The following is a 24615-nucleotide window of genomic DNA, read 5'->3' as shown; positions in this document are numbered from 1 at the left end:
GCAATAGCTATCGGCTTTCACATTTTATAGTTTATTGGGGTTCTTTTCCTTATTTGAAACATTCACAATCATAGCTGATTCTGTGTTCATATTTTTATATAGTTTTTCTTAGGAGTCACCTTCCATCCCCCCAAATGAGTAAGCTCAAGTCCCGCAAAGCCTGTATCTCCTCTTGGTTGGTTGCACTGCATTTCTAAGACCGGCTTCCTGTATGGCTGCCTGTCCACCCTGCCAGCCCATCCTGCTTCCCCTCCCACCCCTTCCAATGAGGTTCTGCTTCTCGACTTTTCTGTCATTCTCATTTACCGAGATAATCTCCTATTTAATCCCAGCCAACTTGTCTTCTCATGTATTGAATTCTTGTAAAATCAGCAGCAGCGATTTTTGCAATGCCTGGCAGGCAAAATACTTGTAAGGTACATTAAATTTGGTCTACTTAGAAGCTCAAATGTGACCAATTGTTTCACTCCATTCTTAATCAGGAAAGGGAGGCCTTGGAAAAAAATTAGCCGGATGACTCTTTTCTCATTTCAAATACTGAGTTCAGTTGATTGCTTACCATTTTGTTTTTAATAAAAAAGAAAGTTCTGATTGTCAAGGTTGAAAGCTTCTGCTTATTGAAAAGAAATATGTGCAACAAACCTTGGCTGGATTTTTGAGTTTTTAAGGTGGTAGTAGGGGAAGGTAGCTAACAACTGTATGGCTAACGTGTGAGTTACTAGACTAGGGATTTTATAAATATTTTCTAGTCTAATTTTTTTCCTCTTAGAATTGAGTTACTCATATATAGACTAATAATGATCTTATGTTCTGAGCTGAGGTATGTCTTCTTTCTCTCTTTGTTTTTTCTTCTTCCTTAGTCTTTGCTCTTTCTTCTGTCCCCACTGATATACTTTTTAAGTTGTGACTTTAAATATGCATTTATTCCTATAAAACATGCCTCTTTGTTTTGCCTGTATATGTGCATCTAATTTATATAAAGGACATGCCAAATTAATGTTGTTTTCTGCTTTTCTCACTCAACACTGTTTTTGAGATCTATCAGTGTTGATTTACAGGTATTCTTTGGACATATGGATACTGGAAATATTTTCTCCCATTCTGTTAACTGTTGTTGACTTAGTCTGCTGAAAGAAATTAATTTTGGTGCAGCCAAATCCATCAAAATTTTGCCACATGGTTTATACACTTTCAGTGTAGTTGAAGGAATCTTTCCTTACCCAGAGCTCACAATGAGGGTCTCTTGTATTATTATCAGGGTTTCTTTCTTTCTTTCTTTCTTTCTTTCTTTCTTTCTTTCTTTCTTTCTTTCTTTCTTTCTTTCTTCCTTTCTTTTTACATAAGACATTCATTTTTGTATATTACATAAGGCAAAAATCCTGTTTATTTTCTCCAAATACTGATCCAGTTCTTTTCAAATCATTTCCTAAATAGCTTTTCACACATTAATGTGTAGTAATATATCTATCCTACATATCAAGAGCCAATATATATACAAAGATGCATTTTTGACTTTTCTATTCAGTTCCATTGGTCTATTCACAGTCCCAGATATCTGTAAACTGAATATAATACTACTAAGGAACTTGGGTTAAAAATAAAAATCATGAATTTTCAGCTCATGCATGTCAGGTATGTGGGCACAACAGCGAACTCTGGTGGGTACCAAAAGCGGCCTTCACTACCACATGGCTCCAGAAATTCTTCAGTAACGTAAGGGTTGCCCCTCTTTCTCTAACAAAACCCCTTTCCACCGCAGGAACTGTAAGCCAGCACCAAGCACTGCAAGCACAGCTCTCCCAATTCTTTGGGTTTATAGCTACTAGTACCCAGGTGTGCTTCCATAGTTCTGACATTTTTAAAAGGATATGGCCCAGGCAGTTTTTCCGAGGAATTTTGCCAGATTTTCAAGAATTTCTCTTTCGTAAGTTGTTCCAGGAAATTGAAAAAGAGGAAAAGTTGCACAATTCAGATGAGAGACTAAATATACAAACAGATCATGGCCAGATCATGTGTAAAAATAGAACTCTGACCACGATATATAGTAATCATCCCAGGAAACGAACCCATTATCGGCAGTAACCAGCCCAGGGAGCCAACCTACTATTTGCAAGTCACACTTGTAGGAAGTCAGACTATTATCTCTAGCAAACAGTACAGGAAGCCAAACAAGAATTTCCATAACCATTGGGCCCAAATAACTAGGGCTTGATTAATAACTGACAACTTCCCTAATTTTTGTTTCCACTTCCCGCTTAGGACCAACTAGTCCTAAGGTCTAACCTAGGACTGACGTAGGTCCAACTTCAGACCAAACGAAATACATAGCCTTCGCCAACCATACAGGATGCCCTGTGTCTAGTCAGCCCACCTACAGCTTCCCCATGCCAACAGCCTCCAGTCGGGGCCTACTTGAAGCCTCTCCTTTAAAAAAAAAAAAATTCCACTGTAAAGTTTTTCTCTCCTCTGCCCATATTTGAGTCTCTGCCAAAATGCAGGCGATGGTGGCTGACTCTCTTGCTCTATGGGGCCCTGAATAAACAGCCTTCGCCTATTCTCATTCGGCTGGTCTTCATTTATTTCCACAAAGTGTGGGAAGCTAGTGAAACCTTGCTCAGGTGATTATAAGCTCATTTCACTTATTGTCATAGATACAAAATACTAAATTAAACATCAGCTAAACAAATTTTACATTTCATTAACATACACATATTCATGTATCCCATGCACAAGCAGCCTTTATATAAGGGATGGTTCCACATTTAAAAAATCTCTCACTGTAATTTACCATATTAATGATCTAAATGAGAAAGACCATAAGAGTATCTGAATGAAGAATGTTCATTAAGGTTTAACACCTGTTTACAATAATAACACTCGGAAGCTAGAAAAAGAAAGCAAACTCAGCTTTTCTATCCAAAATGGCTAGTATACCAAAAATCCTATAACAGAATTCATATTTATTAAAGAAATTTTGGATACATTTTCATGAAGGTCATAATGAGGCAAGGATACCACTAATGCTGAACACAATGCTGCAGAATTTAGCCCATACCATAAGACAGGGGAAAGCATAAAAGACATGAGGACTGGAGGGAAAAATCAAATAGTTACTATTGCAGGAATTATAAATATCCTCATAAAAACAACTCAATAGCATCATCAGGCAAAGTAATAGAACTAATAAAGTAGTTCAGCCTGTTTGCCAGACACAAGATCATTTTATAAAACCCGTAGTGCTCGCCCTGACCAGTGGGGCTCAGCTGGGTGGAATGTCATCCCATGCACCAAAGATTGCGTGTTCAATTCCCAGGCAGGGCACATACTTAGGTTTCGGGTTCAATCCTGTCAGGGCGCATACAGGAGGCAACCAATTGATGTTTTTCTTTCTCTAAAAATCAATAGACATATATAAAAACATTTAAAAAACCCATAATGTTCCTTTATCACAGAAACTAGAGAATATAATGGGAGAAAAGCGGGAGGAGCAGGCAGCAGGCCCACTCCAAACGTTTCTGGCACCAGAGGGAAGAATATAACAAATGAAGACCATGTCATGTATTTAAATATCTGCAATTAAAAATCAAAGCTACTTAAATGAAGCTATAAAATGAGAATACATTTAACAATGTCTACTAGCATGCTCACCATTTGATTGTCTCACCATACCACCACCTGAGAGAGGAGACAGGGGGCCAATGCTTCTTTTCGCCACTAGGCCAGGCTCCTTGGAGCTACAGTCCAAGACAGAGAGTTGCATGTGGGTGGTTTAATGGAGAATAACACCTATAATACAGAATGAGTCTTGCATGAGTGAGAAAAACAGGATTGGGCAGAGGGAGAAGTTGAGAAGTTTTATTTGATTTTTAGAGATATTATTAAATGTTTTTATAATATATAAAATATTTAAAATTAATATTATATAAAATATAACACATTCTTAAATATTTTTATTAAAATAAAGCCATTTACAATTCTAGTATTTAATATCCATAGAGGTGCCAGTGTAAAAATTCAAGATCATGCTTTATGTGTGCTATGCCTAACCTTACTTATTTTATTTTATTTTTTTGTCTTCCAGCTTCAGCAGTTTAATTATGATGTGTCTAGGCAGGGATTTCTTTCAGTTTATCATTTTTGGGATTCAGTCAGCTATGTGAATCTGTGTGGTTTGTTTGTTTGTTTTGTCTTTTAAAGAATTAGGAGAGTTTTAGACATTATTTCTTCAAATATTTCTTAAAGCTTGTACTTTCTTTTCTCTTTTGGGACTTCAGTGCCATGAATATTAGATCTTTTGTTATTTTCCTCCAGCGCCTGAGGCTGTGTTCATTTTTTTCTATCTATTTTCTCTGTGTTGCTTCAATTGGATAATTTTTATTGATCTACCTTCTAGTTTACTGACTGACTACTCTGTCACCTCCACTTTGTTATTGACCTATTCAGTGAGTATTTTTATTTTGGATACTATATTTTTCAGTTCTAAATTTCTATTTGATTTTTTTTTATATCTTCCATTTCTTTTCTGAGATATTCTAGTTTCTCATTTGTTTCAAGAATGTTCATAATTGCTTTTAGAATTTTTATAATAATTCCTTTAAAATCTTCATCAGATAGTTCCAACACTTCCGTCTTTGGGCATTAACATCTGTTGATTTTTTTCCTAATGCAAGATGAGATTTTCCTGGCTCTTGCTGTGCCAAGTAGTTTTGGGTTGTATCTTAGAATTGCTGTGTGGTGTGTTATAAGACTTGGGTTCTTCTCAGTCTTTATTTTAGCAGGCAGTCAACCCATTTAGATTTAGAACACACATCCTGGCCCACTTTCGTGGGCTGTGGTTTGAATGTTAATTTGCCTTCTGAACCTTTGCAGCGCAGCTCTGGACTGCCCCACTGTGCACGCCTGGGAGGCTGGTCTGAAACCCGGGTGGTGCTCTGCATGGCAGTTCAAGTCTCAAAGCTTTTGCTATGTTGCTTCTGGTCAGTTTTAATGCCTGGGCCACTCAGAGATGAGTCTGGGACTTCATACTTAGATTTAAAAGGTCTCTTTCTCCTGCTCCCCCTTCTTCATAATCCTCTTCCAACTCTCTGGTTGGAAGGGGAAAAGGAGGCTGCCTCTTTGCGGTTAGCGCTGGGCCAGCATTGACGACAGGGTCCCTCCCCACATTCTTTTACCACCGTGCTTGGTGGTGAGAAGGGGCGATGCCTTTCCTCACATTAAGTTAACGTGGCAGGGACAGCCAGCAGGTCTACATGTGAAACCTAAAGCTATAAAACTCGTAGAAGAAGGAATAAGAGAAAATCTTGGTGAACCTGGATTAGATAAAGATTTTTCTTAGATAAAACACAAAGAGCATGATCCATTTAAAAACCTGATAAATTAAACTTCATCAAAATTAAAAGCATCTGTTATTCAAAAGACACTATTAAGAGAAAGAAAAGACAAGCTGCAGATGGGGAGAAAATATTAGCAAAACAGGGCCTCTGTCCAGAATATACAGAGATTTATCAAAACAGTATGAAAATGAACAACCAAATGCAAAACAGGCAAAAGACTTGACCAGACACTCCACCAAAGAAGATATGGCTAGCAAACAAGCACATAATAAGATGCTCATCAAAAGTCATGAGGGAAATACAAGTTAAAACCACAATGAGATACTTACTGCTCCGCTTACTTACTAAGGTGGATAAAACAAAACAAAACACTGGTAAATACCAAGTGCTAGTGAGGCTGTGGGGGGCCTAGGGAAGGCTCACGCATTGCTGCTGATGTTAATGAAAATGGTACAGTGACTCTGGAAAACAGCCTGGCAGTTTGTTAGAGCACTTTCACTTACCGCACAATCCAACAATCACATTCTTAAGCAATTGTCCAAGAGAAGTGAAGGTGTATGTTAACACAAAAACCCGTATGTGAATATTTGTAGGAGCTTTATTCTTAGTGGCCTCAACTTGAAAACTATCCAGATATACTTCTACTGGAGAATGCATAAGCCTATCATGGTACATCCATATTCAATAATTAAGAGGAACAAACTACCGATACGTATAACAACGTGGATGAACATATAATGTCTGGTGATAGAAGCCATACTCAAAAGACTCCGTCCATCCTGAAAAAGGCAAAAGTCCAGCGAAGTAAAATAGGCCTGGAGGTGGGGATTTACTACAAAGGGACATGAGGGAATGTTGGGGAGGATGAAATTGTCCTAGATCTTGATTGTGGTGACTGCATGTGAGTACGCACATGCTAAATTCATTGGAAGGTGCCGTAAAAAAAAAAAAAAAAAAAGATTTTTATGTCAATGATACCTCAATATACCTGACATTTAAAAAATGTTATCAAGCTTTATTTATGGAAATCAGCACATTTTCCCCTGTTTCACCCCTCGGAGAGATCTAGCTATGCAATTTATGAAGAATTAAATCGCATTTTTCTCGTTAAGGAATGGATGCGTGGGGCCGGGGTATGGGGAGCACCTCAGAAGATGGCCCCCTGTGAGCAAAGGCAAGCACAAGTGGGCTGAATTGTGAGAGGAGGCACTAACATGGCCTGGAGGTCACTCAGACCAGAAATTTGTGTCACAGCCAGAAGGGCAGCGTCTGGAGTTAGATAGTTTGAATTTGAACCTGGTTCCTCTACTTCCTATCTTTGTGACCTTGGCTAAGTTACTCAACCCATTCGTGCCTCAATTTCCATCTGTATAAAGAGAATGATAATAGCTATGTGCCTTACAGTGTTGAGAATGAAACTAATTAATACTCAAGTGCTTAGAAGAGTGCTGAGCATACAACAAATGCTCAATTAATGACAACTGATGAGGCTTAAGAGGGGGCAGGGCAGAGTTAAGAAGAACCAGTTCGAGTGCCACTGAGTGCCACGGGAGAATTTTAATTTGAAAAAGGTGGGGCAGCCACATGATCAGATCTTTGTTTTTGAAGGGTGGCGCTGGTGGCTGCTGTGGAGCAGGCTGACTGACTTTAAGAGGGGACTTCGGTGATAGTCCCAGAGGCCTGAGCCAGGGCAGGGGAATACTGGTTCTGTTTCTCTGGAGAGCCCTAATACACGGAGTCTTGACAGAAGGCAGAAACATCGAATGTGCTCAGTGTGAAAGAGGTATGGTCCAAATGCCTGAAGATCCCGCTTCTGTCTTCTGTCCGTAACCCAGACCATTCAGGATGCTCAGGGACGTAAAGAGAAGAAGCACTCGGAGCAATCAACACGTCTGTCCAGACTTGGTGAGAGCCACAAGCTCCCCATCACCCAAGTAATAGGGTTTAAAAGAAATCTGTTCTTAAAGGATAAACTTACAGAGAGCAGAGAGGAGGGGGAGGGAGATAATGGAGGAAAGAGGGGGAACGGGTAAGTCAAAGGATAGGTATCAAGGACCCACGGGCAAGGACAATGGGTGGGGACTGACTGTGGGAGGGGGTTGGGCGGTTGGGCAGGGCAGGGGAGAGCAACAGGGGAAAAAGGTGGGACAACTGTAATAAAACAATAAAAAAAGTTTAAAAATTAAAAAAAAATTCTGATTTACAACATGTACCTTTTCAATTTGGAGATCTCTCTCCCCCAATCCCTTCTTCTTCAATCCAACAGCATTTAAAATATTGGGCAATGACTGTGAATGGGGGTGTGTGTGTGCAGTGCACATCCTTCCTTTGTTCAACCATTCCTCAAAAGAACTGTTTCTCATAAAATCTGCATTTGTCCCTGTCCTCATCACCCACCTTGGCAGAATCCAGCTTTAACATACTGCCTCCTGGGTTGGGTGTCATTCTGAACTCGGCAGGTACCATGAATGGGAGCATTACAGCCAACCATCTAGACTGATCCACGCCAATGTTCGATTAGGAGGCTCACAGTAGACGCAATACCTTTTTGAGCTTGCAGTCATGTGTCTCAGGATACAAGCAGTCCTGGAAAAGGCTGAATTCAAGCTTCTCTCAACCTCTTTCCACTCTCCCAACCTGTGAAGTTGAGTCATGTGATTAAGTGCCAGCCAGACATTATTTCACGTCTCGTTAAAATGCAGCCTGGGCTGGGAGCTGCTTGAGCTCTAACAAGCCAATATCTTTAGGGGCAGTGGGGAAGGTAGATTATATTTTGCTTTAAACCAAAAAACTCCAAATCTTCATCAGAAGTTACTTGCTATTCCTGTGTTGCTGTGGACACAGCAGTGTCCAGAGATGTGGCTTACTAAAAAATGTTTATCCCAAATTATTTACTTCAATGCACTTTTTGTCTCATCCCTGATTCCCCAACTCCCAAAAGTATGAATCCTGATCTTTTATTTTAAAAATAAAGTATTTAGCACGTGCCTTTTAATACAAGGCACTGGAATTGTTTTGGAAGCAGGTAAAAGTCAGAAACAACAAATGACCATTCCAAGATATGCGTTAGGTGACTTTGTAGATATGTGCTGGGTTGTCTGCAGCTTCATGGTTTGTGCTTGCATTTCTTCTTGGCCATTATCAGAAAACCAGGGACATAGCTTTAGGGCTGAGTTAATTTTTTTTAGTGCATCTTTCAGTTAATCTGTTTTTCTTTCCCTCCATCAACAATGGATGCCTATCAAAGAGTGATTTACTTGGAAATTTCTAAGTAGGGTCTCTTACATGTTACATTGCTAGGTTTTGTTCCTTGTGATCGCTGCATATATAGTAATCACATGATCACACTTAATATTCTGATGGTTTTATTAACAAGTATATAATACATATATTGCATACTGTATATAGTATATGAGGGCTGTACAGTACAAATTTATGTTCACAGTTTGACATGACAAAATGTCATTACTGAATTCCCATTGGACTACAGAGTAGAAACAGAGAAGGTACATTAAACATTCACATCTTTAGTAAGAAAGATTACCAAAATGTTTCAGTATTTGCAAGTATACTAATGCATGCTAAAAACCTTTACCCATTCAGTCTTATTAGCTTATAAAATATATTACACTTTATTAAAAATTTCTGCATAGTTTATACAAGTATTAAAGTACTGTAAATGTAATAATCCTGCTATACTTGCAGGCATGGTTTAAGAGATGCTAAGCAGAAAGATTATTTTGACCCTCTAACACTAAATACATAACAGCAAAAAAAAAAAAGTGCTAGTATTTGTAAAACATAATATTGTAGCCCTCGTTTAATGCATGGAAAATGGCTTCGTAAATGTATTATTTCTTAAGTAAATTTGCAATCATTTAGAAATTATTAACCTTGACCTGGAAGAGAATAAATACCACTCCGAGCAACTTCATGTATGACAGCAATTCCTTCAAGATGACTGTATTTTCAAACCAACTGATTTTAAAACTTTAGATCTTTGAGATTGTCTTTTAAAACAATCTAACCAGGAATGATGTGCAGACATACAGTATCAGCAATGTAGTCTTTTAAATTCCACATTAGTGCAACACTGATAGTGCAGATGGGTGTAATAAAATATACATGTATAGTTCCCCCATAAATCTGTTCCAAGGCTCTTGAAACTTCTGCATACTTAGCATTTCCTCAGTTCAGCCTAACTATGCTGCTCACTCACTCTCCAAACCAGGCGACTCAGAATGTTAATGCCCACTTATGATGTAGATTCACATTTTAAAACTCTAAAATATGATGGATTCAGATTTAAGTTTTCTGACTTTTTCCTCAAGATGACACTTGGATAACTGAAGAAATTCTATAACAATTTATATGACACTAACTCCATGTTTACAAATCATTCTCACCAACTTAAATATTGCAATTAAAATCACCATTGATAGTAACGTGGCACATCATTAAAACCACACATTCAAGGGCATCTTATCTTGAGGTCTCCCACAATAACAGCTAAAAATGACTAAGAGACTAAATTTCTCAACTACCATAGTAAAATACAAATATATATAAAAAAGTAAAATTTGGAAAGAGCCAATTAGTATATAGCCTAGCACGGGAACAGGGAATGGCTTCTCTGGGTTGCTTTTTCCCCCCAAATTAAAAAGGAACTTTGTTAATGAACTGTTAACACAATTGGAGCAACCTAAATAATAATGTAATAGTCTCTGCAGGGTCTTGCTTGCACTTCTCGACAGAACTTTCATATGCCATAGTACACATTAAATTCCATTAGAACCCATGAAACTTTCTATTAATTGGCCTCAGACTGAAAACTAATTATATAAAGATCAACCCTCCCCTTTCTCGCCTCCCCTTTCACCTTTTGTGGGTTGGAATACACATAAACTGGTTATCTCCATGGAAACAAAAAAGTTCCTTGCATTCAAACTTAATTCTTCAGTGTGTTCTGGAAGAATTATTTCAAGAAATACTTTGGCATGAATGTGACTAAGCATTTACAATACAGATGATACCTACTTTTCCAAGAGCCATTTTATCTGTCAATTTGTATCTTAGTGGCAAACATACAAAAAAAAAAAAAGTAAAGAAAATAAGAAAGAGCCCAATTAGGATGTTTTAATATTCCAAGCAAATTCTGCAGTGCTTAAAAAACAAAACAAAAAACCCAAGTGCCAGATAACACAGTATTTTCCAATTCTCAATCACATTTCCCTTCCGTCGGTTCAGAGAGCTGGTGAGTGGGATCTCTTAGGTGCACAGTCCTTACAGCTTTTATTAACATAGCATCAAAGTAAGCTTCCCACACAATCCGCAGGCCTCCAGAATCACTTATTCACTGAAGCTTTAAAAACAGCGTATTCCTCCCAGGTGAGGCTGTTGGATCCTGAGCTGTGGCTGGGATGAATCTTCAGGATTCCATTCTTCTCCATCCTTTATGAAGGGCCATTTGGTTATATGTGCCCACATTTGACCACCACCGCCAATTCCTTCCAATTTAGGACCAACAGCATTTCTATACATGAATTATTTTTATTGGCATATAGACTATGGTGCTCAAAAGCCTGCTTTTGAAAAACTTCCCCCAAATAATGGTGCTATTTCTTTTCAACAAACACGAGTCATTTTCAGTTTGTTCTTCTGACAGGATACTTGATAGTGAAAGGAGATAGTCCGCTCCAACGGTAAACATTTGTGAGTTTTTGAGCTACACATATGAATCCCTGAACTGTGATTTTCTGTATTTTTCAAAAATCTGCGCCCCCCCCCCGCCCCACAAGTAAAGGTCTGTGTGCTTCACAACTATTTACAAATAGTGTCACTCAGGTCTTAATGAATCTACGAAAGCACTAGCAGATGCTTATTTATGATACGTGTCACGAACGCAAATGACAGCCAATTTGGCACCTTATAGCTCACACATAGTTTCTGTATGAAAGCTATGTGAGCAATTTGATATGGGGATCTAATTACCACTCAACGTTTCCTTGTTTGCAAAAAAAAGCTCTAAGTAGGTTGGGTAAAAGGAGGCCATGCAGACCTTATCCAAAAGTTGTTTTTGTTTTGTTTTGTTTTACCATTATTAGGCAATTATTCTTGTGGCGTCCCTACTATCAATGCCTGATGACCTACATTAAGGACACTGTAGGAATGGAGATCGGTGTAGGGGTGACCCTATCAGTAGTTGGCTCTGCTGGACAGTTCTATGCAGCTGAATATTAGGAGAGACTGAAGCTCTAGGAACGCACTGCACAGCTAACCAAATGATAAAATCCCACTGAGAACCCCTGGCTGGCTTCCTCATTTGCCCCCTGCTCCAACTCCATGCGATGCAAACACAGCACCCATCCCTTGAACTGACAGAACCGACAGACGTCACCTACATACAGCTCTAGCTCATCTTCCAGTGGTGGCGAAGACCTCCTTATTAGCTGCAGGCACCAAGGAGGGTAAAGGACTTAATTTAGATGAAATGGTAAATCCAAGTTGACAAGCAAGACTGGTGAAGGACAATGGAAGAGCTGACTGGACTAGCCTGGAATCTTGCTGCCCTTCTAGCTAACCTATGAAGGGATCCGCCCATCTTCTGCCATGTAGCACACAATGCGATCACAGGGCTCAGAGGTATGAATGTCTCTGGCAAGGACTACCAGGCTGGATACTGTATTTCTAATACATTTACTTCTTTTGAGGAAAACAGTGACAAACCGACAATTGGTTCTGTTAGTTTACATGTTCCCTTGTTCTCATTACATTAAACGTATCTGTAAGAAGGGTTTGCTTAGCATCCCCGGAAAAAAAAAAAAAGTGTTCACATTCTTTAGGTCTGACCCGTGGTAAGGAGAGGGAAGATTAGAATATTTACTACTGACCATATGGAAGTTTGAATGATATAAATTCAGAGATTCAGACCAGCTGAATCAAAATTAAAATGTACATGTAAAAAATGAGTTAAGACAATGGGAGGGAGGACAGAGAGAGCGGGGTGAGTGGGGAGCCGCACGCGCTGAGGCGGGAGGCGGAGACATTCAAACTAGCATGTGGCGCTTCCTGTGGAGGGCGAGGTGGTCAGAGCGGGAGAAGCTGCGGTCACAGTCCGGGCACTGGAAAGGTTTGATTCCAGTGTGCTTTCGAAAATGTCTTGTTAGTTCATCAGACCGAGCAAACTTCCATGTGCATCCTTCCCATGTACATTTGTAGGGTTTTTCTCCTGCAAAAAGAAAAAAATGAAGAGAGCTTATTTTTTTTTTGACAGCAAAGGATTATTTGTAAAGACAGTAAAATTTAATTTTTGAGCTAAAGCTCTCGGCATAGTATTTCAAAGGTATGTTTGTCCATTTGTCCCTCAATAACAGTGTCTTATAAACTACCACAGGGCAAGCAATAAAAAAAAAATCAATCAATTCTCTTTAATATTTAACTGGCTTGCTACCCACCCCCCTGCCAAAGAGGGAGATAACTTTAAAAGTTGTTAAAGCATCAAGGCATGGAAATCCATTCTGAGGGGCTAGTTTTGGTTTTGTCCTCAGTAGTGGGGATTAATAACTTAAGAGATACCTGGTGACTTGGATTTGTATATCATCAAGCCTTATACCTACTTAGGGGCTTATCTATGTGCAGTTCTATCCATTCGAAAAGTCCAAATTGAGAATTTGTGGAATTTTCATTCTTTTCAATAGTTTTCCAAAAATCTGAAATCTCTATCAACTAAAAACATCTGTTGAGATTTCAACATCTTATCTTTTAATCAATTATAACTATGCCCAAGTATAATGCTGTAATCAGAAGTACTAAAAATATAGTAATTCCTCCCCACCCGGTCAGCGTGCAGATTTCTGCAGTCTCTGGGTCAGCATGCAGATTTCTGCAGTCTCTGCCGGTGGCATAAGGGTAACATGCAGGGGAGGAACGGAAGACCGATGCCGGAAAACCCTAGGAGAGCCATTATGGAGACCCTTACAAAGAAAAAGGCTGTTAACAGCTACCTCACAGGTTTACATTTGTAAAAATAGGAAATGGGCATCACAAATAAATTTCCATTCCCTGTTCTCTAGAAACCTTACAGGACTGCTTGGCCTTTCAATGGGATATTCAGGATTTGTCTCATTTGCTTTGCAGCACAGAAGATGAATGCTAAGAGGTATTTTCCCTACATCTGAATTCTTATGCAAATATTCAATGTTTTAATCTTTTGGCTGGAATTTGGTAGCATCCACCTCCCAGGTCCCATTAATGGCCTGGGGATGTTTTTATGAATCTATTTGACATAGATTTGGGTGATTGGCTGTTCCTCTAAAAGCAAAGCTGTCAGCCTCAGCTCTCTCTTCCCAGAATTCACTGAAAAATTCCACTTCTATTCTGCCACACACTTCCCCGTCCTATTCTCTTCCAAATCCCAGATTCTTCTTTTTTTAAATGTTCTGAATGACTTGTAAGAATAAAAAAAAAAACCACACAACTACAATCTGAGTGAATAACAATGCACACAAATTCTTATTGTACTAGAATTTCATATTGAAGAGTTTGAGGTTAGGTCAGGTGAGGCCTACAGGAAACAATGACCAATACTCAGTGCAGTTAATCGGATTGTTTAAAACATTTTTATACAAAGCCCTGTAGATGTTTTGCATCTACATTTTAAACAAAATGTTTAAGAGTGCATGGAACAACTTTCATGTTTTCTTCACCTATATACAACAGTTTTCTTAAGATCTATATTCAAGACTGGGCAAGATGGCAGGCGATCACATAGAGGTTCCCTCAAGTTTCAGAAGAGAGGATTTACCCAAATTCCATTTCTATGAATTGATGCATTTATTCTGCATAAGGCACTGATTTTTGCTATTGTGAATTTAATAATGTATGAGGTCTGTCCAGAAAAAGTCCAGCCATGGTTATTTCATGAGAATGGTGTGCGCAACATCGACATAACCTGGCAGCCAAGGAGAGGACTGGAATGTGCTTGCTTGAGCAATGGCTTCACTGTACTAGTCAGTGGGGGTGATAGACACCTTTGAGTGAGCAGGTGTATTGGATGGCCATCACATTCAAAATGACTGAGTAGAACAATGACCCTGCATCAAATTTTGCATTAAACATTCCTCTGTGGAGATTGGATGATTCAGAAGGCCACAGCTATGGGCAACTGGTGACTGGCAGCTTTGTCATAATAACACACCCACTCATGCATCACATCTCGTGGGTTTTTTTTTTTTTTTTTTTTTGGCAAAACACCAAATCATCCAGGTGATTCAGGTGATTCAAGTGATTCAGCCCCCCTATAGCCCTGGTTTGGTGCTCCGCAACTTCTGGCTTTTCCCAATAGTAAAATCACCTTTGAAAGGGAAAGATTTCAGACTATTGATGAGATTCAGGAAAATACAACAGGGCAGCTGATGGCCAAGTGGGAGAACTGTGTGAAGTCCCAAGGTGCTACTCTGCAGGGGACCGAGGCATCACTGTCCTATGTGCAATGTTTCTTGTATCTTCTTCAATAAATGTCTCTCTTTAGTATACGGATGGATACTTTCTGGACAGACCTTGTACATATACTAAATGAGAGTCCACATGAAGACCACATCCTGATAAAAGAGGCCCACGGTTAAGAGCACCTTTCCCTCTGTTCCAGTGGATCCTCCGTTGTCCCTTTCTCTGACCTTCACTGCAGAGTACAGAACAAGTGAGTGAACTTGCTACAGAAATAACCTTGAATCTATTCTACTTATTACAAAAGTCAGTCATTACCAAAAACTCATTTTTCATGACTGAGACATCTGTAAATGATTATGGTCACTTTCAGATACCTGCCTAAAATAATTTCATTATAATAACCTCTGAAAGTTAGAATGTTTCAAAGGCTTAACATTTTATTCTAATTCTTCTTAAGAAAGCGAGTCTTCTGTTTCGGATACCTGTATGTGTTCTTCTGTGTGCTTTCAAGTGAGAGCTTTTAGTGTACACTTTGTTGCATCCGTCATAGTCACATCTGTGTATCCTCCGCTTCCTTTGGGTGTCTGGAGATTCCACAGGTATAGGTCTCTTCCCAGGCTGCACTATGACTGAAGGGTGATTCCTGTGAAAGCCAAGGTTAAATGCAAAATGTTCAGTGAAAGCAAGGCTCTTCCTTTTCTTCAGTCTACCAAAAGCATTAACAACGTCGGGTAAAAACAAACAAACAAAAAAACCCAACAAAATAAACACAAAGAAATTAGCTGATCAACCCAAGAAGCACTGCTATATTCATTCAACAAACATTGAGTGAGCACCTACCATAAGCCAGGCACTGTGCTTGGCACCGGGACACAAAGATGAATAAAAACAGGGTTCCTGCCCTCGAGGAGCTCACACTCTAGGGGGAGACAGACATGTAGATAAGTAATGACAGTAAGAAGGGTTAGGTGCTACGCTGCAGGGAGGCGCCAAGTGCTAGCAGTCTCTTTGCCTGATAAAAATTTGCCTACAGATAGAATTTTGTGGCACTAGTTAATGCTGGACATTCCCCTATGTTTCACTGGCCGTCCTTAGTTTCATTTATTGTCCCTTAGGGAAAGGTCAAATTCCTTCGTTCCAGGCAAACGCACTGTAGGACGTATCTACATTTTATCCTTTCCATAATCGGAATTTAGTACGAGTCTTTGTCTTTAAAAAAAATGGACAATTCACATTTGATTTGCAAATGCCGGCCCTTCCAAAAACCAACCGACCAACCAAACAAGCCGGCACTGCTCCTTTCACAATGCAAACCTCTCCTGTCACTATCCTTCCCGTGGGCGGGAGGCTGGCCGGGCGGGCCCGCGGTCAGGCGAGGCAGAGGACGCTGTGCCCTGGACACTGGCACAGTAGCTCCCGTGGGCACCCCGACATCCTTTCTGATGGTTCTCACCCAGACTCACCAGCCTGCACCTGCACAAATCCAGCCGGGTTAAAGCTCAGTCCTAGGGGCTTTCTCTTTTTCAGACAGGCAGGTGGAGAGGAAAGGCAAGTGGGGAAGAGCTGGGAAAGGTCTGTAGTTTCCTCAGACTTCCTCTCCTGATTAATGTTAAGTAATTAATATTTCCCATCCATTCATTAATTCTAATCCATTCATTTGCTCTCCTAATGACTAATTACTTGATACATTATGAGCTTATGTAGTTGGCCTCCAACAGTAACAAAAGACTTTAAAAAAAAAAAAATCGAACCTAAAGTTCTTAAGATGTTCCAAATAAGATATTAAGTTTTTAAACAAATGTGTAACTGGGTGAAAAAAGACTGGTGAGAAGAAAAAAGGACTTAAATGAGGGCAAACTTGTGGGATAAAAAAGGGTAATAAAATTTAATCATACAGATCAAAAGGGAGTCCCTGAAATAAAACTTGTTTTTTTAATCTTGGTAAAAATTTAAATACATATCCTCTATCAGTACATTTTTAGGCATGCTTGGAAGTGACTAAAAAAGAGAATAAGAGGTGTGTTTAAATGACCTTATTTCACTTTTATTAGCAAAGAAAACTGTCAGTTTTGAATATCACTTTACCTTCCTACCCTGATGCTTAGAGAAGCGATACAGAAAAATAGCCAAGTTTTGATACATGGAAAGTGAACATAAACTAGTGAAGTGGAAGAAAGACAAGAACTTAAATTTTATAAACGTACAAACAAATAGCAAAGAAAATAGAGATGTGAGAGGTTTATGGACAGATACAGTTTTTTATAAAGCTAAACTGTCAATTTAAAATTCTTCAATTAAAAAAAGTTATCAGTTTATTTAACTTTCAACTTTAGTGCCACTGATTGAAAAATGTTTTATCTTCATTAAGAGAACTTCAGGAAATAAAACACTGAGGAAAAAAAGGATTAAACATATCTCATATGCTCTGAAATACTGAGAGTATTCTAGATGTCTTTAGAAGTATCTCCCGATTATTGGATTTTCCGGATTGGGAATCAACCTGATAGTTTCTGTGCAGTAGTTAAAGATGCCTTTTTCCAGTCGCTTATTTTGCATATAAAGGTATGTGCTCTATCTACCTTTAAATCCCAGCTCTGTTGTTGATAGTCCCTGTGACCCCAAGCAAGGTCCTTATCCTCTGTGCAAAAGATATGATCTCCAAAGGTGGCTGTAACTTACACAAAGCATTTAAGAACAATTTTCTGTTCCAGATGTAAATCTACTCAATGGTAGCTGTTCGTAATTTGAGGTTCTGAACTCTTCTTTGCAAACTTTGCCCCTACATTGTTTAATTTCATGAGGAGTGTTTTGGGGAATGTCCCAACCCCGTATCAGGAAATCTCTTATACCAGCTAACATCTACCTTGAAAGGCAGTCTCATTCTGAGGGTGGTGAGCAGCCCCATCTCTAAAGAGCCAGATGTTAGCACAGGCCGTGGCGGCTAAAAACCAGGAACTTGGGATCCCACCCTTCTTGGTCTCCTCACTGCTCATTTTTAAGGAGGTTGTCTGGGATCACTACAGCCACGAAATCAGAACAGCTTTTAAACATCAGAGACCTAGGTCATTGTCCTGAGTTAGGCTGACCTCTCTCTCAAGTTTGCTACCATTCATACAGACAGGTAAATGGGGAAATATGGTCCTTGAGCTTTCTGTTATATTTTCACACATGCAAATACATGGCAAAAGGAACTGGGCATACATTTATGTGAGTGCCTTTACAAATCATTCTAGAGCAGTAGCTCTGTGATCGAGCAAATGGATTTCAAAGCTGCATTGGAAAGTCTATGTCTAAAGGAAGAGTTTCCTAAGGCAAATGCCGGGGCTGCCCCATCACAATGCTACTAGGTGCCTGGTTTCAGTGAGTCCTTCCTGGCTAGCTGGCTCCCTATGTGGGCTGCTCCTGGGCGTGCTCCAAGACATTACTTAATCGCATCTGTGAGAAAATTACTTGAGGAGTACATGTCCCTGTTGTGGCTTAATCTGTCCAATTTTTTGAGACGGAAAATGCATTCTTAGGTCACAGCATTAGACTAAGCATATTGCTCATTAATCATTAAAAGCCATCCAGCTTGAGATCATCAAAAGAACATTACTCAAAATAAGAAAGAAAAAAGTATTTTCTCTTCACCAGCATTCAGAGCATAGCATGTTGCCTTCAAATATTCTTCCACAATGTTTTATATCATAATAACCCCTTTCAGTCAACGGGTCTCTCCCTATGTGGGCAGTTGGCTTTACAGCATTTTTCCCATCATCTGTGCAGGGACAATTACAAGTCCAAGTCATGTTGTCAGTTACCTTGCCAGAGACACCCACACACCATCATAAGCAAAAGAGGTAGCGCTATGCAGCCTACATGTGTGACCATTTTGGCTGGTCTCTGTTTTCCCTTTCAGCAGAGCGCAGGAGCAGACGAAGTAGGCTGGGTACGGGTTAAATGCGGCCCTCGTCTGGAAGCAGGAGACCGAGCCGAGGCCCCCTCTGCTGTTAGCGGTGTGATTATAGGCGGGTTACCTATGTCTTGACTCCTCAGTTCTCTATTTGCTTTGTCTCCCACAGGCTTGTTATCAGAAAATAAAGTCAGTCCTTTCAAAAAACACTTGGAAAAGTTTCTTTTGGGGGTAAAGGGGATGCTATGCAATTGTGAGGAGCATTAACGGGCAAGCCTGTATCGGTCACTCTACTGCTGATGTGGCTGGCTAAGAGAAGTCGTTCTCCAGCTATTGGCGGTATATGATAAGAGCAACAGAAACTGACAATGGTTTGGTGCAACGGGCAATTAACACACGAGCTACTGTGAAGGCGCCTACTTGGGTCAAATGTGGATTCAACTAGAATATTTGGAGTTTCCAGAAAACAGCTGTTCTAAAACCAGAGAATTTGCATTCTGTTGCAGAATTAATTGTTTAAGGGAGAGGGATAGAGATAATAAAATAAAAATGTGGGCAGAACGGTTGTTTAAGTTGCAGAAAAACTGACACAGGTAGCAGATGATGGAAGGGACCCTGAGGAGACTGTAATAGTTGCCTTGGTACTAGGAAGCTGGCCACGGAATCCAATGTTGCAAACACCACAACATAAGACAATTAGAGCAAGAAAAATGATTGCAACCAATAATGAAAATAAAGAGGCAACAGGGGCAGCAAGATTAAATGATTAGCCCAAGGTCATACACATGGTAGAGCGGAGAGCTGGCATCCAAGACCAGTGTAACCACCAATAAACTTTAAGACGATGGAAAAACTGTGCAGGCAGAGTCTGAAGAGTGGGAAAAAAACGATACATGTTGTAAGGTGGTAAAATCATGGTAACTTGAGGTCACTGTCACGATGCTGTCGGTGTAACAGAGCACTGATTTTGGAGAGATTCTCTCATCTTGCTCCGTGGCTGCCACATGCTATGAGGAGGTCCTGGCAATCCAAGCGCCATGCACTGGAAGCCTGTGCTTCCATTCCAGGTCCCAAGGTGCATGGCGCTACGCAAATGATGGGGAGACTTGAATATACTTACTCTTGCAACAAGGCTTGCGGGGGGGACACTGAGTTCATTAAAGGGGGTGACATTTCTTCAGGATAATAATCTGTCCTCTGTGGTTCAATCCCAGGTTCTACTTTAATTTTTTTCTGTAATATAGGCTTCTCATATGATTCAATTACAGGTACTAAAAAATAAAAATAGAGAAAAGTCTTACTATGTACAAATTACCAATTCAGCTGTTAAAATCTTATTGCACAGTTCCTATCTATAACACTATCTACAAAATGTGACTATCTGCCTTTGGCAAAATTTATAGCAGCAACGAATCTGTGGAGGGATTCTTGTTTCTCTGGACCATTATTTTGCTGGTAAGCAACTGGACTTTTAAGACATCAGCCCCCAGATGTCCTTCCTATGATTTTTTGGCTATCTCCTTTTAACCCCAGTCTTCTGCCCACAACCAGTCAATAAACAAGGTTCTTTTAATAACCATCAGTGTTCACCATGATATAAAGGTTATTTATCAAATGCCTCTTTGCACCGAGAACCATGCTGGCATTCCATGAAGCAAAATATGAAGTCAAATTTTTACTATCCCAAAGTTGACAATTATATAGTAATAGTAATCATTTCACAGCTTTAAACAGACAGCCTGATTCTTGGGAGCTCTTCCAGTATCAACACTTTAAGGGGAAAAAAACCCCAAAAGGAAATGCCTTAGGCAGACTCTATGTGGAATACTCCTTTGAAGAGCTCTGCTTCCTTTGCTCTCCCGCCAGGCTGTCTGGTGAAGACACTGGCTGCACTGAGCGGGAGCGGCCGGGTGGACTGGCTCAGGGCTGGGCCTTACCTTGCATGCTACTATTTGAATTTTCCATCTCATCGGACAAGGACACCATGAGCGGCTGCTGGAGGTGGCTTGTGTACATGAAGGGGACGGGCTGCACCACGACGGGCTGTATGACCGGCAGTATCCCCGGGCTCCGGATGCCGTGCCGGGACAGGGCGGCGGCCATCACCGGCGGCATGGACAGCGGCATGCTGAAGGGCTGCACCCCCGGGGGCGGCGGTGAGTACTTCTTCATTGGCGGGCTGGACGACGGCATGCTCAGTCCGGGGGAGGCTCTCCGGTGCGAGGACTGGAACTTCAGCGAGGAAGGAGAACTCCCAGCCGAGGGCGGAGAGCTGCGCTTGTTCACGGTGAGGTCCACCGGCTCCATCTGCATCCCGTGGGACAGGACTTCCGAGGTCTGGAAGAACTTATCGGATAATGGCGGGGAGTAGATGACTCCGTACTTGCTGGACTTTATGGACTCCATGTAATTAGATGGGTATGACTATTGGAAAGGAAAAACAGAAATGTGGAAACAATCAAATAAGTGCTTTTGCTTCTAACATGAATTACGATGAAAACGTATGACAAGGCACTTTTGGTTACATGGACTGTAATAAGTGGTTTGGATTCAGATACATGCCTGACCCTAAAATAATGCTGTGAGAGGGCTGGTCTAATAAACATTAAGAACTAAGGTTAATGTGGTAACTGTGTCACGTGAAAAATCTCCAGTTTAATTCTAAGATGATATCCAAGTGAAATGTTAAGGCTGAGGCTGACACTTGGCAAAATTCTAAAATAGGTTATACAACAGACACCTTACGGGGTTTTATCATTAGGAGTCAGTGCTGGGGTTCACCAAGAACCAGCCAAGCCAGGTGACCTCGTTGCTTTTGTGAAGGGGCTTCTTAATTGGCAGGAAACTCTCTCCCTGGGTTTAGTGCTTTCCCTCTGTGGCAGGGCACTGGATATTTCTCAAGATGTATTTTGTTTAATACGAAGAAACGAAGCTGCAGGGCAGTACCTCTGGGCGGGCCGGGCTGCTGATGAATCCATGCCTAGGACACCCAGCAGTCCTCGTCTGCCCAGGTCTGTCTTGGCTTTAGCACTGAAGTCCTACAACCCAGCAAATGCCTCAGTCTCAGGCAAACCAGGATGGTAGGCCACCCTGCCTGCCTATGGTCTTATTGGCAACTTGAATGTTGGTGTAGAAGGTGGCTTGGTTTCCAAATTTGTGGACGACACAGAACCGTTAAGAAACAGCTAACACGTTGTAGTTCAATCCAGGCCACCTGATGCTCAAAATGACTCGCACACAATTTGAGGTCCAGTGTTTTCTTCTCTGTATCTTGCCAGCCCCCACCCCTCAAAAAGAAACCATCAAAAGAAGCTGGAAAATAAGCTAACAAAATACTGGAAGAGATTAACAAAAGGATTTGTTTCCTCCCAAATATAAGATTATCTTCACATTCCCCTCTCTCTTCTAATAAGGATATCTTAACTCTCATCTATTAAGTATAAATCAATCATAATAATTTCATACTCTCGTTAATGCCTTTGGCCGTAGAATTCACTAAAATTACTTTAGTCCTTAACTGAAATTAAAAAATTCTTTCTTGTAGAATGCTTTCTTAGAAATTAAACCTAAACCATTTTCTTTACATGCAGGAATTTTAGGAAAAATTTTAGTGATAACATGTTAAGTCCTCCTGCAGGAAACTACTCGTATTTGAACGTTTTAGAGTGAAAGCGGTAAGCAACAGGCCATGTTTCTCTTCCAGCACTTAAATCCTATGTGTTTATGAATCTGAGGCAACACTAGCTCATGGTGCAACTGAGAAAACCCACCAATGGGGCCTTATAATTAAATGGCTTAAATGCGCGGCTGACTTCTGAGCCTCCCTGGATCCTCCAGTGGCTGCTATTGTGAGTTATGAAGAACTGTGGGGCAGCAGTGGTTTTGACTAGGGTTGCGACTGAGAACACGCCCTTGCCTCTCTGGGCTTTGCTGGGCGACTCTCCACCTGGCTATGCACCAGAATCGCGTGTGACGTTTCTAAAATTCAGATGCCTGGTCTCCACTCCAGGCCTACTGGGCATCGGAGAATTGGAGAACAGGGGCCAGGCCGTATTTATCTCCATCTGGTTTTGCGGTCAGTTTCTCATCATTAAGACGAGGTATTTTGTTCTTCGGTCCTTTCCTTCTTTATCCGTATCATCACGATCTGCATGGCCTCCTAGAACAGTGAGGCCTACAGGCTGCTGCATCTCTCTCTGGGGGTGCTGAAGATACTTCCAGATGGTGCACGGTGAACACACAGTGCTTTAGATTAGTTAGGTGTTTATTTACATGCGTATGAAGTAGTAGTGATGTAATGCTTCTCGTTAAAATAAATTTATTAGGTTAACAAAAGCAATTCTACAAAAAGGGGCAAGGAAAATTACTAAATACTAGAAGTCCAGGTCCCATTAGGATATGGCAAAATTCCTCCTAGAAGGTTGTGAGGTTAAACTTAAAATGGGATTCAGTGAGGTAACCTTTGTAATGAGCTTAACACACACTGCAGTCCTGGGATTCTCTCTTTTCTCACACAGAAGGTGTGCCCTGGACGGGCTCTGATCCTCCCGATCAGAGCTTCGCAGACATTACTGTGCAAACGAATTCACCTGGGGATCTCGTTAAACGGTAGGCTCTGAATGGCTGGGGAGTGGCCCAACGGACACAGGCCGCCTTTTGAACAGAGTGGCTCTCAGTGATAGGGATATAGAATAAAAACACGAATTTTTAGGCTTAAAATCTGGTAAATCACTCAAATACAATTTAAAGGGGAGAGGGAAGAATTTCACTAACAATACTGTTTAAAAACAAGGACATGAAGGATATCAAATCAGGAAATACAAAATATATAAATTATTGTTTTTAGAAACAGCTTCCAGTTATGTATGGAGAACCAAACGAAGGAAAGACTATCTCTAACTTTCTTTAGAGCCAGGCACACACAGGCGCGCCACAAGGTGGGAGGGCCCCCCCCACGCAGTGATACTAAGTATATTTAAACATTGAAAGAGGCATAAGGCTCACTAACCAAAAAGAAAAATGACAAATTATGTACAATGAGGGTTTAAGGAAATAATTAAACACAGGGGAAAAAATTTCCCCTCGTTCTAAAGTTTAACCCACTTTACCTACAATTCTCTAATGTGCAAAAAGTTCTGGTACTAGAAACAAAACCTTCAGGAACTGGGAGGCAGCGTTAGCTGTCTCTACCCACCAAAATGTAGTTCTCCCTTATTTTCAGCCCTGTTCTTCAAAGAGCTCCCTATGACCTAGATTTTACCAGCAAGTTATTGGCAGCTCAATAGGAAGCAAAATGAGGACACACAGTTATTGCTGTCATTGCTGGATTTTTCTGTCCATGGGTGAGTTTAAGGAACGTAGGAACTTAGAACCTGGGCGAATTGCAAATGGAATCATATTCCCAAGTTTCTCAAGCCATGAAGAGACAGCCACATAGAGTGCCCAGTTCTTTAACATGATGCAGTTTTGCTGCGAGTTTGCTGCCGTGAATGACCACTGGCCCTGTACTGACGTGTGGCCTTTCTAAGGCTGCACAGCTCAAAGGGAAGGAGACACAGGTGGGCACAACGCTGAGGACACCATTAACTATCTCCAGTCTGACTGCCTCACGAAAGGGTGAAAAATGGGGCTCTGCAAACTGTCTCACTAGCAAATTTCCTAATAATGTTTATCAGAACCTTCTATAAGACACGTTTAATTTTCTGGGTGGGGCACACAAGCTAGTGCAATCAGCCTGCAATAATCTGGTTCCCCACAGTGTCAGGACTGATACAGGGCTTGCTCGGGGTGTGTGCCCAGGGCGGGGACACCCTGCTAAAGAGCTGCTTCCTTTCTGCTCCATGCCATTCCTACCTTCTAACTAAGCAATGCAAATGAGCGAGGCCACGCTGGCCCCCAATCCACACCAGAAGCAAGTGTCCATAAAGCCAAAAAGCACCTCTG

The 24615-nt window shown here is 40.7% G+C and overlaps 1 protein-coding gene across 2 annotated transcripts in view; it reads right to left on the bottom strand.

Moving 5' to 3' along the window:
- Positions 1-12015: 12015 nt before the first annotated feature.
- Positions 12016-24615, bottom strand: part of KLF3 (KLF transcription factor 3) — a 30585-nt gene continuing 17985 nt past the window's right edge. For both annotated transcript variants that reach the window (XM_054582040.1, XM_054582041.1), the window contains exons 3-6: positions 20610-21096; positions 19793-19943; positions 15263-15423; positions 12016-12561 (exon numbers count right to left, since the gene is read on the bottom strand). In XM_054582040.1, coding sequence (XP_054438015.1) covers positions 12380-12561; positions 15263-15423; positions 19793-19943; positions 20610-21096 — 981 coding nt within the window. In that variant the 3' untranslated portion in view covers positions 12016-12379. The remainder of the gene's footprint in view (positions 12562-15262; positions 15424-19792; positions 19944-20609; positions 21097-24615) is intronic.

This window comes from Pteronotus mesoamericanus, unplaced genomic scaffold, assembly GCF_021234165.1.
Source record: "Pteronotus mesoamericanus isolate MK-2021 breed Mesoamerican mustached bat unplaced genomic scaffold, CSHL_Meso_final contig_68, whole genome shotgun sequence".
Classification (NCBI taxonomy): Eukaryota; Metazoa; Chordata; class Mammalia; order Chiroptera; family Mormoopidae; genus Pteronotus; species Pteronotus mesoamericanus.
This window is presented reverse-complemented; position numbering and strand designations above follow the sequence as displayed.